This window comes from Moschus berezovskii, chromosome 7 (genome assembly GCF_049115385.1).
Source record: "Moschus berezovskii isolate FMDL1 chromosome 7, NW_MosBer_1.0, whole genome shotgun sequence".
Lineage (NCBI taxonomy): Eukaryota > Metazoa > Chordata > Mammalia > Artiodactyla > Moschidae > Moschus > Moschus berezovskii.
The window spans coordinates 5560949-5575569 of NC_142466.1; the positions used below are offsets into that span (position 1 = coordinate 5560949).

General features: G+C 44.2%; 1 protein-coding gene across 1 annotated transcript in view; it reads left to right on the forward strand.

The window, feature by feature from the left end:
* Positions 1-11671, forward strand: part of ANXA10 (annexin A10) — a 43280-nt gene extending 31609 nt beyond the window's left edge. The window contains exons 6-11 of the mRNA XM_088837640.1: positions 1249-1302; positions 1392-1485; positions 2340-2435; positions 2942-3000; positions 8707-8829; positions 11352-11671. Of these exons, the coding sequence (XP_088693766.1) occupies positions 1249-1302; positions 1392-1485; positions 2340-2435; positions 2942-3000; positions 8707-8829; positions 11352-11420 (495 nt within the window). The 3' untranslated portion in view covers positions 11421-11671. The remainder of the gene's footprint in view (positions 1-1248; positions 1303-1391; positions 1486-2339; positions 2436-2941; positions 3001-8706; positions 8830-11351) is intronic.
* Positions 11672-14621: the final 2950 nt, after the last annotated feature.

Genomic DNA, 14621 nt, shown 5'->3' on the forward strand with positions numbered 1-14621 from the left:
GACTCCCTGATGGAGATGATGCAGAGAGGTGTCTTCAGGGCCCCCTGCCCTGTCCTGTGTCACTGAGTTCATTTGCAGAGTCCGAAAAACAATAAGTTTTTCCCGCAAAGTTCAAAAAGCGTGTTTCCTTCAGGTCTCCCAAAGGAAGAGTGAGATAAACTGGGTCATCACATGTCTCTCCTGCCTCTCCTTCCTCTGTGTCCTCATGATCCTTGGGGACCAGAGGACGTTGCACTGGTGAGCCCTCCTTCCCTCCTGTTCGAAATGCCCTCTTAGGTCAGCTTGGCCATGTCTGTTCTGTCCTTATATGATAAAGAGGCAGGAGTGAAACAAATGTACAAAATATTCTCTTCTCACCGCACAAAATCTGGATTTCATGATTATTTTCCTGCTGCCTATGTGTGATGTTCCGAGTCAGAGGTCCAGTATTAACTCATGCTATCTTTGTGCGTTTTCCTCCTGACAGCATTAAATCCTGTCTCTACCAGCCAGCCAGGCAGCAGATGCTGTTTGGAGGGAGGAGAAGATACTGAACAGAGGGTTGGCAAAGTGAAAAGCTCATCAACTCCTTCAAAAGATTACCTTGGCTGCAAAGAAAAAACAAAAAGTGCCCACATTTTTTAACAGACCAGGTTTTAAAAAGTATGCAAGAAATGTAGACTAACTCTAACTAGTGATAGCACTTTCTTAGGAACCTCCAGTGTGTTTGGTGGTTCAAAGGCTTGTCACCCAGTTATCCTTTGTTCAAGAGGGAGTGATATATGTATACATGTGGCTGGTTCACTCTGCTGTACAGCAGAAACTAACTCAACATTGTAAAGCAACTATTGCTGTTGTTCAGTTGCTATGTCATGTCCAACTGTTTGCAACCCCATGAACCGCAGCACACCAGGCTTCCCTGTCCTTCACCATCTCCCAGAGTTTGCTCAAATTCATGTCCATTGAGTCAGTGATCCATCCAAACATCTCATCCTCTGTCGCCCCATCCTCATCCTGCGCTGAATCTTTCCCAGCATCAGGAGCTTTTCCAGTAAGTTGGCTCTTTACATCAGGTGGCCAAAATATTGGAGCTTCATGGAAGACAGTGGAGAGTTCTGACAAAATGTGGGCCCCTGGAGGAGGGAATGGCAAACCACTGCAGGATTCTTGCTGCAAGAATCCCATGAACATGAACAGTATGAAAAATCAACCAAGCTCCAATTTAAAAACAAAGGACACTTACAAGGGAAACCTGTGCTTGCTTCCCAGGGAATCAGGGAGGAAGGATACGCAGACCCAGCCACGGCCACTCAGGACGCGATGGTAACTAGGACCAGCGCCCGGGGCAGCTGTGGGGACTAGTCGGGCAGCCCGGGGCTGCGGTGCTACCGGGCGGCCCTGCGGCGTTTCAGGTGCTGTGGGAGGCCTGCCAGCAGAGGACGGGGGAGCACAAGACGCTTCTGCAAGTGATGCTGTGTAACAAGAGCTACCAGCAGCTGAGCCTGGGTAACGTCCTCCTTCTTTATAGCTCCTCTCCGATCATGCAGTAAAAAGCAAGTAGGTACCTGGGGGAAGAGGGTGTTACAAATAGAGGAAAGCTGGTTCTCTCAAGGCACCTATTTTAGATTATGTTTGTACAGACATGCCTCATCCACTAACACTGCTAAGGAAGGGAGTTTCTGTAGAATTTTATTCTGCCAGTAACTGAATTATAGCAGTTCCTGGGGCTGCAAAGCGTTGGACACAACTTAGTGACTGAACAACAACCTTTCAATACTAACCCTTTGAAAGCCATCTCTGGTTTTGGTGAAGAACTTACATGCATTAGCTGTGTCCCATTCAGGGCAACACGTGTTGTCTTAAACAGAATATGCTGAACACAGGTCTGGAAGGAACCAAGTTCATTGTTACTGAAGTTGTGATTCACACAAAGCTGCCGTATTGGTTTTAAAGGTGCTTTCTTTGGCTTTCCCCAAACTGCTGGATACCTTTCTATTTCTCTTGTTTTGTAACTGTTTTTTTATTGGCCGCACCAAATGGCATGAGGAATCTTACTTCCTTGACCAGGGATCAAACCCGCATCCCCAGCAGTGGAAGCTGGACTCCTAGCCACTGGACCACCAGGGAAGTCCCTCTTTCTCTTATTTTTTTTTTACAATACTGTTTATGTGGTTTTTTTTTCCTACTATCCATAACACACAGAAGTCCATAATAATTTAAAAGGTGGCCCACTCCAACCCTACACTTACTTGCACATACCTACACTTTATTTGCCTTCCTGTGTATAAGCAGTCAAATCAATACCTACATTTTAAATTTATAATATTCATAATAATCTCCTTTGAATCAATTTGTTAAAGTTTTCCAGGAATTTCAAAATATTTCTGGGCAAGACATAGTGGATGCCATTAATGAATGTTATGATGGATACTTTCGAGAGCTGCTAGCAGCAATTGGTGAGTAATAATTTACTTGATACATCAAGTGCCAATTAGCTCTGACTGACATAAAGATGCGTTCAACTGAATTAAAGTGACTGAGTTAGTTTCCCCTGAATTTAATTATTTAGACAAGATATTTCTCTACATTCTCTGTAGGGAAAAAATACATCGGCTCCTGAGTCAATGGCAAGCTGATGTCTTTCATGAACCTATACTCTTCCTAAGAGCTGTCAGTGTTCATAGTGGGAAACCTTGACTTCTCAGGTCATTGGGATCTCACATCTTTAAATTCATCACATACATGCTAATTTCCTTCCCTTGTAAAGAGGTTATGGTTTTACCACTATTTGAAATGTTGACATTGTAATATAGTGTACAATGAGGGATCCCACAGAGAACTCACAAAATATCACTTTTCCAAGATTATAACTGGAAAAAAAAATATTCTCATCGTTTCCCAAACTTTGAAAAAAATATGTACTGTTACTCTCAAACTTTCTTTTCTCTCTGGTTTTTCCTAGTTCTCTGTGTTCGAGACAAACCAGCCTATTTTGCTTACAGACTGTATAGTGCAATCCATGTAAGTATGACCCACATATTTTTAATATTTCTCCAGAAGTCATGTATACTTTCTCAAAGGACTAGTTTTACTTCAATCATTTAAGTATTGATTCCCATTTTTGAATTTGTATGCAAATATATTCCCTTCAAAGTAGATATGCTCAAGTGAAAAGATATTACACACCAAAATGAGACCCGTCCAGTTAAAATAATGCTCTGCTTTCCATATCAGATGGAAGTGCCTAAGAAGTATTTCTTAGCGCCTTTCCCCCCAGGGGGTCTGCCTCAGCATTTTTTAGCATCTGAAGAAACTGAAAAGCCAAATGCTTTCACAGCTTCTAAAGACAGCCCCCCACCCCCGCCACCTCATACTCAGGCAATCACACAGCATATGGAGTCAAGCAGAAAATGTCAAAGTACTACAAACTCTTCAAGGCTTTTTTTAAACCACTTAAAAGGCAACAGCCAGACAACAATAAACTCTAAAGCTGTATTTGTAATTAAGTACAAATGTTTTTACTTTCAGGTAATAGTCAATTGCACATCCTTTGGTGCATTCATGTTCAAAGAAACAAATGCTTATATGCCTGAGACAATGCATAATGCATCCACAACATGCATGAGACACTGAGAAACTGATAAGGTCTGATGCAATTCGTTATACACATCACAGCCCTGAAAACTCAATGAAAATCATTTAATTCAGTAGTAGAGTAATTTTAATAGTGTTTTATCCTCCAAGTGATAATTAGAGACCAGCTTCCTAGAGGTAGCCAGAAAGCATGGATAACATGCTAGTCATCAAGAATAATTCATTTACTTATGCTTATGTACAGTATTTTTTATTATGTACAAGAACGTCTGTATCCTCGGAACATAGAAAGAAGATTCAAGGTCACAGTCCCCTGCTTCTTTGTTATTCTGTTTCCAAGAAGAAAACCTGATTGGATTAAATATCTGTCTAAAAGTGTATTGGGCAAGGCTATTGAGTGACTTGAGAAAGGAATGGCTGTCTGCTGTCACCCTGTTTGTTTAACCTATACACTGAGAAACCTATACATCATGAAAAATGCCAGGCTGGATGAGTTACAAGCTGGAATCAAGACTGCTGGGGGAAACATCAACAACCTCAGATATGCAGATGATAACACTCTGATGGGAGAAAGTGAAGCAAAACTAAACAGCCTTTGATGAGGGTGAAGGAGAAGAGTGAAAGAGCCGGTTTAAGACTAAGTATTAAAAAAAAAAAACTAAGATCATGGCATCTGACCCCATTACTGCATGGGTGGAAGTAGTAACAGATTTCCTCTTCTTGGGCTCTAAAATCACTGCGGATGGTGACTGCAGCCATGAAATCAGAAGACGATTGCTTCTTGGCAGGAAAGCTCTGACAAACCTAGACAGTGTGTCGAAAAGCAGAGACATTACTTTGTCAACGAAGGTCCATATAGTCAAGGCTACGGTCTTCCCAGTGGTCACATATGGTTGAAAAAGAGCTGGATCATTAAGTAGGCAGAACACCAAAGAATTGATGCCTTCAAACTGAGCTGCTGGAGAAGAGTCTTGAGAGTCCCTTTGACAGCAAGGAGATCAAACCAGTCAATCTTAAGAGAAATCAACCCGAATACTCTTTGGAAGGACTGATGCTGAAACTCCAGTATCTTGGTCCGTTCCGTTCCGTTGCTCAGTCGTGTCCGACTCTATGCGACCCCTTGGACTGTAGCCTACCAGTCTTCTCGGTCCATGGGATTCTCCAGGCAAGAATACTGGAGTGGGTTACCGTTTCCTTCTCCAGGGGATCTTCCCGACCCAGGGATCGAACCCGGGTCTCCCGCATTGGAGGCAGACGCTTTAACCTCTGAGACACCAGGGAAGCCCAAGTATCTTGGTAATCTGATGTAAATCAGATGACTCATTGGAAAAGACGCTGATGCTGGGAAAGATTGAAGGCAGAAGGAGAAGAGGGCGTCAAAGGATGAGATGGCTGGATGGCATCACTGACTCAATGGACATGAACTTGGGCAAGCTGCCAGAGATAATGAGGGACAGGGAGGCCTGGTGTGCTGCAGTCCATGGGATTGCAAAGAGTCAGAGACAGTTGGGCAACTGAACAGTTGGGTGACTGGATTTACCCTGTGACTCAGCAGTAAAGAGTCTGCCTGTCATGCAGGAGCCAAAGGAGATGCAGATTCAATCTCTGGATTGGGAAGATCCCCCCTGGAGGAGGGCAGGGCAATTCACTCCAGTCTTCTTGATGGGAAAATCCCAGGGACAGAGGAGCCTGGTGGTCTCCAGTCCATAGATTTGCAAGGAGTCGGATACGACTAAAGCGCTTAGCATGTACATTGGATGACTTCAACTCTTCTTTCTCCAACAAGAGTAAAGCTTTGCTTGTGAGTGACCTTGGGAAGATAATCACATTACTGATTCCAATTATGCCCAAAGTGAGAGCCCGCTAATAATAAATAAAAACTACTTTGCTGAGGTGTGTCAGTGCAAAAAGGAAGGTGTGTGTACTCAGCGTTGCGGGTATGGAGGAGAGGCCTGTGTTCCAGCAGTCAGAGATTTCATGCACAGGACCACGTCAAGTCAGGGCCCTCCAGTGTCAGGTTCAGGGGAAAGCTGTTTTCACCAGCCCTCACTAAGGAAAGCATCTGATTTTCTCCAATGCAGTCTAATCACACAACTTAAATACAGAAACTTGGTTAATCATTCATTTTCATCACTTCAACTTATGGCAGAGTTTGTTAGTAGTGCACGTGCGCGCGTGCCTGTTCAGTTGCTTCCCACGGTTTTCGACCCCATGGACTGCAGCCCCCCAGGCTCCTCTGTCCATGGGATTCTCCAAGCAAGAATACTAGAGTGGGTTGCCATGCCCTCCTCCAGGGGATCTTCCTAACCCAGGGATCAAACCCACGGTTTCTGAATTGGCAGGCAGATCACTGAAAAAAATGAAAATTGCTCAGTTGTATCCGACTCTTTGCAACCCCATGGACTATACAGTTCATGGAATTCTCCAGGCCAGAATACTGGAGTGGGTATCTGTTCCCTTCTCCAGGGGATCTTCCCAACCCAGGGATCAAACCCAGGTCTACTGCATTGCAGGCGGCTTCTTGACCAGCTGAGCCACCAAGGAAACCCAAGAATACTGGAGCCTATACATAAAACTGGATTTTCCCTGTAGCTCAGATGTAAAGGATCTGCCTGCAGTGCAGGAGACCTGGGTTCCATCCCTGGGTCAGAAAGATCCTCTGGAGAAGGGAATGGCAATCTGCTCCAGTATTCTTGCCTGGAGAATCCCATGGATAGAGGAGCCTGGTGGGCCACAGTCCATGGAGTCGCAAAGAGTTGAATATGACTGAGTGACTAACACCACCGCTGCTGCGTATCTGACTCTGTGCGACCCCACAGACGGCAGCCCAGCAGGCTCCTCTGTCCCTGGGATTCTCCAGGCAAGAACACTAGAGTAGGTTGCCATTTCCTTCTCCAGTGCTTGAAAGTGAACTCGCACAGTCTTGTCCGACTCTTCGCGACCCCATGGACTGCAGCCTACCAGGTTCCTCTGCCCATGGTATTTTCCATGCAAGAGTACTGGAGTGGGTTGCCATTGCCTTCATACATAAAACATTCATACCTCAAAAATTAGCTGGTCCTTCCTGGCCACTAGGTGTCACCATCACTCCATTTGAACAGTCAATTTGAATTTGCTTTGTGCAGAGGGGCACTGGCACCCCACTCCAGTACTCTTGCCTGGAAAATCCCATGGACGGAGGAGCCTGGTGGGCTGCAGTGCATGGGGTCGCGAAGAATCAGACACGACTGAAGCGACTTCACTTTCACTTTTCACTTTCCTGCATTGGAGAAGGAAATGGCAACCTACTCTAGTGTTCTTGCCTGGAGACTCCCAGGGACAGGGGAGCCTGGTGGGTTGCCGTCTGTGGGGCCGCGCAGAGTCGGACACGACTGACGCGATGCAGCAGCAGCATTCTTTCTGAAGCTAGTACACAGAAATTAATTTTTGTGCAGTTTTCAATACTGGAGGTTAAATCAGCAAGTATTTCGAATACCTGGAATTCTTATTTTCACAGTTTACCACAATAAAGTGAAGTCGCTCAGTCTCTCTTTGTGACCCCATGGACTGTAGCTTACCAGGCTCCTCCATCCATGGGGTTTTCCAGGCAAGAATACTGGAGTGGGTTACCATTTCCTTCTCCAGGAGGTCTTCCCGACCCAGGGTTTGAACTCAGGTCCCCCGCATTGTAGGCAGACGCTTTACAGTCTGAGCCACCAGGGAAGTAAAAGCAGATGATAAAACACAAAGTAAGTCAGAAAGAAAAACACCAATACAGTATACTAATGCATATATACGGAATTTAGAAAGATGGTAATGATGACCCTATATGCAAGACAGCAAAAGAGTCACAGATGTAAAGAACAGTCTTTCAGACTCTGTGGGAGAAGGCGAGGGTGGGATGATTTAAAACATGTATATTATCATATGTGAAACAGATTGCCAGTACAGGTTCGATGCATGAGACAGGGTGCTCAGGGCTGGTGCACTGGTTTGACCCTGAGGGATGGGATGGGGAGAGAGGTGGGAGGGGGGTTCAGGATGGGGAACACATGTACACCCATGGCTGACTCATGTCAGTATATGGCAAAAACCACTACAATATTGTAAAGTAATTAGCCTCCAGTTAAAATCAATTAATTTTTTAAAAACATAATCATGATTTTAGAGACATACCAATGGTTCATCAACCAGAGCTGGGACCACCTCCCAACCCAGGAAGAATGTTTACATATAGAGAGCAAATGATCACATCTGCATCCTAAAATGCAGCATCTGGGAGACGAGGAGGAGCCTGGCCAGGTTTAAAGGGAGAGTTGCAGAGTCACAGATGCAGAAAACAGACTCATGGTCACCAGCGGGTAAGAGGGAAGGGGCTAAACATAGGAATTTGAGACCAACATATACACACTATATAGGATCAACAAGTACCTACTGTATAGTACAAGGAACTCTGCTCAATATTCTGTAATGATAACATGGGAAAAGAATCTAAAAGAGAGTGGAGATACACACGCAAACACACACACAGACACACAGACATGTGTGTGGGAAGGGCTTCCCTAGTGGCTCAGACAGTAAAAACTCTGCCTGCAATGCAAGAGACCCCGGTTCGATCTCTGGATCAGAAAGACCTCCTGAAGATGGGAATGGCAACCCACTCCAGTATTCTTGCCAGGAGAATCCCATGGACAGAGGAGCCTGGTGGCTACAGTCCATGAGGTCACAGAGACAGATATGGCTGGGTGACTTAGGTTTGGGTATAACTGATTCACTTTGCTGTACACCTAAAACTAACCTTGTAAATCACCTATACTCCAATAAAAATTAATTTTAAAAATAAATAAAAATAAAAAAGAAGTTTATTGCAGAACCTGGTGAAATGAGAAGGGCCAGCATCAAGGCTGTGACCCTGGAAATAGAGATGACAGGGCACTGGAGAAGCGGAGGAGATGGACCGCTTCACTGTGCGTACACAGTGGCTGGTGGTGGCCCACAGAGCTGAGGCGGAGTCTGAGTCAGCCCTCACGGGTGCCCGCGCCACGGTCTGAGGAATACAGAACATGACCACAGAAAAGGGCTGGGTCCATTTCAGACAGTCTTTAAGGTGCTGTTTCCTCATGGTGGTCACCCCCACTTGGCTGTGTCTCTTAGGACTTCGGCTTCCATAATAAAACCGTGATCAGGATTCTAATCGCCAGAAGTGAAATCGACCTGATGACCATAAGGAAGCGATACAAAGAGAGATATGGGAAGTCCCTTTTCCATGACATCAAGGTAAGTCTCCTAATTGTCACACACCTGCACCCATATTTCATCCTTTTTGAAACTGAAACGAGAGCCTAACTTTAAATAAATTCATGGTAGACTCTAAAAAATTCAATCAAGCTTCCGGCAGGGGTCGTTTACGTTAGTGGGTCAGGCAGCCTGAGAGCATCAATAGGGGAGAAAACCCCTTCACCTCACTTACTCCTCTTTGATGTGTTTTAAGCAAAAGTCAGTGGTCTGGTCATGCACGCTATACATCCCCTGACCTTGTGAGGAGGCCTTACCACCAGTACCAGAAGGCTGCATTCTGCACCGAGAGCATGTTAATTGCAGAGCGCCTTCTGAGACCAGCCGCCTGCGTGCCACCAGAGGGGTGGGCAGCCTGGCGGGTCCCCGCGCATGGTGGGGCTGCGACGTTCTGCGCATGCGCACGCATGAGCCCTGGAGGGTGCTGACGCGATGACTCCGAAGTCTGCAGCCTGGAGTCTTCACTCTGACACAGGCAGACTCTACCCTGGACCCTGATAAAGCTCAGCCAAGAACAGTCAGCATATGGAGGCCCATCTATGTAACTTGGGGACACAGTGGAAAATGAAAATGTTTGACCCGTGGTTCAAAAAACTATAAAGAACTCCAAAATGGCACCCAAGCACAGGGCCCTCTAATGTATCTTAAGGTATAGTTTGAGCACAGCTGGGTCCCCTGGGCTTCCCAGGTGGCTCAGTCGGAAAGAATCCACCTGCCAAGCAGGAGACCTGGGTTCCATCCCTGAGCTAGAAAGATTCCCCTGGAGAAGGGAATGGCAATCCACTCCAGTATTCCTGCCTGGGTAATCCCATGAACAGAGGAGCCTTGCAGGCTACAGTCCATGGGGTTGCAAAGAATCAGACATGACTTAGCCACTGAACAAGTCCTCTTATCTTGTCCACATTGTTTCCATTGAAAATTTCCATTGCATAAAATAGCTTTTCAGTTTACTGAAAGATCCAGGAGAAACTTGACAACCAGAGGGCCAAGAGACCGTATAACCCAGGAGGCCTCGCTGGCCTCAGGATGTCAAGATGGTTTCAGAGGAAGGATTATTGACATCTTCCTCCTTTATCTCTGATAAAACTCTTTTCGCATCCAGCTTCAAAACCCTAAACCTTTAGTGAAAATGAACGTTTCTCACTGAGAAATGCATAACTCATTTTCTCAGTGAATAAACTAGCTCAATACTATACAGCAGTTAACCATGGCTACCTCAAAATCTACTTATATTCACAAATAATTAATGCAACTTTGTGCATTTAAAGCAGTGAATTGTAAGTAACGACTGTGTATGAGAATATTAACGTGAGAGTTGCCTTCTAACAAAGATAAGTTTTATATTTTTATTACTATCATTTTTGAAAATAATGTTGAAACTATAGAAGATGATAAAAGTATTTAAATTGCCCTAATGTGGCACTGGAGAAGACTCTTGAGAGGCCCTTAGACTGCAAGGAAACAAAACCAGTCAATCCTAAAGGAAATCAGTCCTGAATTTTCATTGGAAGGATTGATGCTGAAATTGAATCTCCAATACTTTGGCCACCTAATGCAAAGAACCGACTCATTGGAAAAAACCCTGAATCTGGGAAGGATTGAAAGCAGGAGAAGAGGACAACAGAGGATGAGATGGTTGGATGGCATCACCAACTCAATGGACATGAGTTTGAACAAACTCTTGAGAGATGGTGAAGGACAGGGAAGCCTGGCGTGCTGTAGTCCATAGCGTTGCAAAGAGCTGGACATGGCTGAGTGACTGAGCAACAACAATTTATTCACCACAGATAACCAACAGTAAAATTTTGTTGTATGTGTTTTCTTTTTAAAACTATATATAAACATCAAAGTTTTACTACTTAAAGAAATATTTCTTTAAATCATGGATCCAATTGTATAAGTTCTAAAGAGCATAAACTGCCCTATATTATTGTATATTATCTTTTACTTTTTCATTATTGTACACAATATAATAACATATGTTTTGGAGCACAAATCTTGGGCTCATCAATAATTTATCATATTTCCTTAGGATAGACTTCTTGAAGTAGAATGACTGCGTTAATGAGTATAAACATCTTTAAGCCATTTGAGACAGGTTGTCCAGTGTGCCCTCTAGGTTCTACCCTAATTTGTGACAACATTGGGCCACCTCTTTATCTCAAGGTGAGGAGAAGAATTAATTCTACTACTAAGCATTCTTCTTTGTAAAAACATATTCAGACCCACATGCAACAATGAAGACCAAGCACAGCCAAAAATAAGTAAACAAAAACCATTACGGTCCCATCCATCTTTAAACCCCATTCTATTGACTATGACCATGGCATTACTTTTTAATAACCTCCACAGGGAAGAGTCCCCAGGACATGTTAAATCAGGATGGAAAAATAAGTAATTTTTGAGATGCTAATGGCCCACGGTGTCTCACTGTATAGTTCAGAGGAATTATGCTTCTTTTTATGACATTGCATTTCAAACACCTTCTGTTTGCTCCTTTTCAGAATTTCGCGTCAGGGCACTACGAGAAGGCTCTGCTGGCTATCTGTGCGGGCGACGCGGGTGACTACTAAGTGAAAAGGGGGATCTGGAGTGCGCCCTCATCTTCACAGACGCGCCACACACGGGCTGTGATGAATTTGCCTTGTTAGGAGCATTACTACGAAACTATAGAATCATATTTTCTTTTCTCTCTTTAAAAGTATTTTAAGAATAATTAGCATCAATATGTTCTTCAAGAAAAACCTATTGATGCAAGTCTATGGAATTTGCACATATCTAAATCAGCAATTTATTAAATTGTGTATACTGGAATAATAAAGGAAATCACTGTATTGAAATATATGTTATTGAATGTGAAGGGTCAATTCCTACAACAAGTGGGTTGGCTTTTGTCTGTCCCAGGGGGAGACCAGGACAACCGGTGGGTGGCCATCCCCTCCCCCATTCAAGACTCTGGGCCAACTAAAGCTAAGTGAACATTTAAAGCCCCTTTAAATGAAAGAAAAGACATAAAGCTCACTTGATAAAGAATCTGCCTGCAATACATGAAATGCAACAGATGCAGGTTTAATCCCTGGATCAGGAAGATCCCCTGGAGAAGGGAATGGCAACCTGCTCCAGGATTCTCTGGAGAATCCCATGGAGAGAGGAGCCTGGTGGGCTACAGTCCAAGGGGTCACAAAGAGTTGGACACAACTGAAGGGACTAAACCACCACCACAAAGACAAAGCAGCAGAGTGCAGCCAGCTTTATGCTTGTCAAGCTGAGATGTGTGACAGACATAAACACAGGCGTGTGTGTCTGACGGCCACCCTAGTGTCAGCAGCTCAGCCCAGGTACTGCTTTCCTTGGCGTTGGTGCTGAACCAGCCACCTACTCCAGCTGCTCCAGAGGAGTCCTTGCTCCTGGTGTCCATCTTCACTGCTCAACAGCAGCATCAAGGTCTCTCTGGAAGCAGGCACATGATTAGCACCATCAGTGCGGCCAATCCCTTTGGTGTCTAAAGGTTTGGTAAATTAGGGAAGCAGAGAAAAGGTACTGACAGAGTCAGATTTGGGGAGAATGGAGCTTGAAGCCACAGTGTAGCAAGAACAGGACAGGGGTGAGTGAGCCCACGACGGAGGGGTGCAGTCCCAGGATACCCAGTGGCATGGGGGGTTGGGGGGGGCAAGCACACAAACGAGACCCTGGAGGCAGTGGGTGAGGAAGGCCAGAGGGAGATGAGGACAGGCAGGCAGAAACCTAAGTGACGCTCACAGGAGTGCGTTGTTCCCCAGGGCGCGCACTTGGCGGGCTCACAGCCCAGTCCCGGGAGAACGACCCCTCTGGGCTCAGGAACGTAGTGCATATGCTCAGAACTGGGGTCTGCCTGGGGGAGGGTGCAGGACATGTAGAAACAGTTCATAATTAGACTTCTGAAACTATTTTCAAGACTTCAACTGATTGTCTTGATGCATATGATGTCATACAATTTTAACTTGGGTTTTATTTCCATCAAAAAAAATTATTAGCATTTCAAGCCAAAGTAGTAATTGTTTGAGACATTTAGCATAGCTGTTATACAAGCCAAAACTCTTAGAAGAAAAATGTTGTTAGAATTCCCAATGAGAACTTAAAAACGTTCCACCTTATGGGAGAAAATAATATCAAATGAAACAACTGACAAAGGAGTGATCTACAAAATACACAAGCAGCTCATACAACTCAATACCAGAAAAACAACAATCCAATCAAAAAGTGGGAAATAGATCTAAACAGATATTTGTCCAAAGAAGACATACAGATGGCTAACAAACACATGAAAAGATGCTCAACATCACTCATTATTAGAGAAATACAAATCAAAACCACAATGAGGCATCACCTCACACCTGTCAAAATGGCCATCATCAAAAAGTCCACAAGCAATAAATGCTGGAGAGGGTGTGGAGAAAAGGGAACACTCTTGCACTGTTGGTGGGAATGTAAATCGATACAGCCATTATGGAAGACGGTATGGAGATTCCTTTAAAAACTAGGAATAAAACCACCATGTGACCCAGCAATCACACACCTAGGCAAATACCCTGAGGAAACCAAAAGTGAAAAAGACACATGTAACCCATTGTTCATTGCAGCACTGTTTATAATAGCCAGGACATGGAAGCAACCTAGATGTCCATATGCAGACGAATGGATAAAGAAGTCGTGGCACATATACACAATGGAATATTACTCAACCATAAAAAAGGAACAAATTTGAGTCAGTTCTAATGAGGTGGATGAACCTAGAACCTATCATACAGAGTGAGTAAGTCAGAGCAATATAAACATCATATTCTAATGCATATATACGGAATCTAGAAAAGTGGTACTGAAGAAATTAATTACAGGGCAGCAGTGGAGAAACACACATAGAAAACAGACTTATGGACAAGGAGAGAGGGGAGGAGAGGGTGAGACGTATGGAGAGAGTAACATGGAAACTTACATTACCATGTGTAAAATAGATAGCCAACAGGAATTTGCTGTATGGCTCAGGAAACTCAAACAGGGCTCTGATTCAACCTAGAGGGGTGGGGTAGAGAGGGAGATGGGATGGAGGTTCAAAAGGGAGGGCATATATGGCTGATTCATGTGGTGTTTTGACAGAAAACAAGAAAATTCTATAAAGTAAGTATCCTTCAATAAAAAAATTAATTAATTAAAAAAAAAAAACCCTTGGAAAAAAACTTTTCACCTTCTAGTTCCAGTTCAGTCACTCAGTCATGTCTGACTCTTTGTGACCCCATGAACCGCAGCAAGCCAGGTCTCCCTGTCCATCACCAACTCCCAGAGTCCACCCAAATCCATGGCCATTGAGTTGGTGATGCCATCCAACTATCTCATCCTCTGTCATCTCCTTCTCCTCCTGCCCTCAATCTTTCCCAGCATCAGGGTCTTTTCCAATGAGTCAACTCTTCGCATCAGGTGGCCAATGTATGAGAGTTTCAGCTTCAACATCAGTCCTTCCAATGAACACCCAGGACTGATCTCCTTTAGGATGGACTGATTGGATCTCCTTGCAGTCCAAGGGACTCTCAAGAGTCTTCTCCAACACCACAGTTCAAAAGCATCAATTCTTCAGTGCTCAGCTTTCTTCACAGTCCAACTCTTACATCCATACATAACTACTGGAAAACCATGGCCTTGACTAGATGGATCTTTGTTGACAAAATAATGTCCCTGCTTTTTAATATGCTGTCCATGTTGGTCATAACTTTCTTTCCAAGGAGCAAATGTCTTAATTTCAT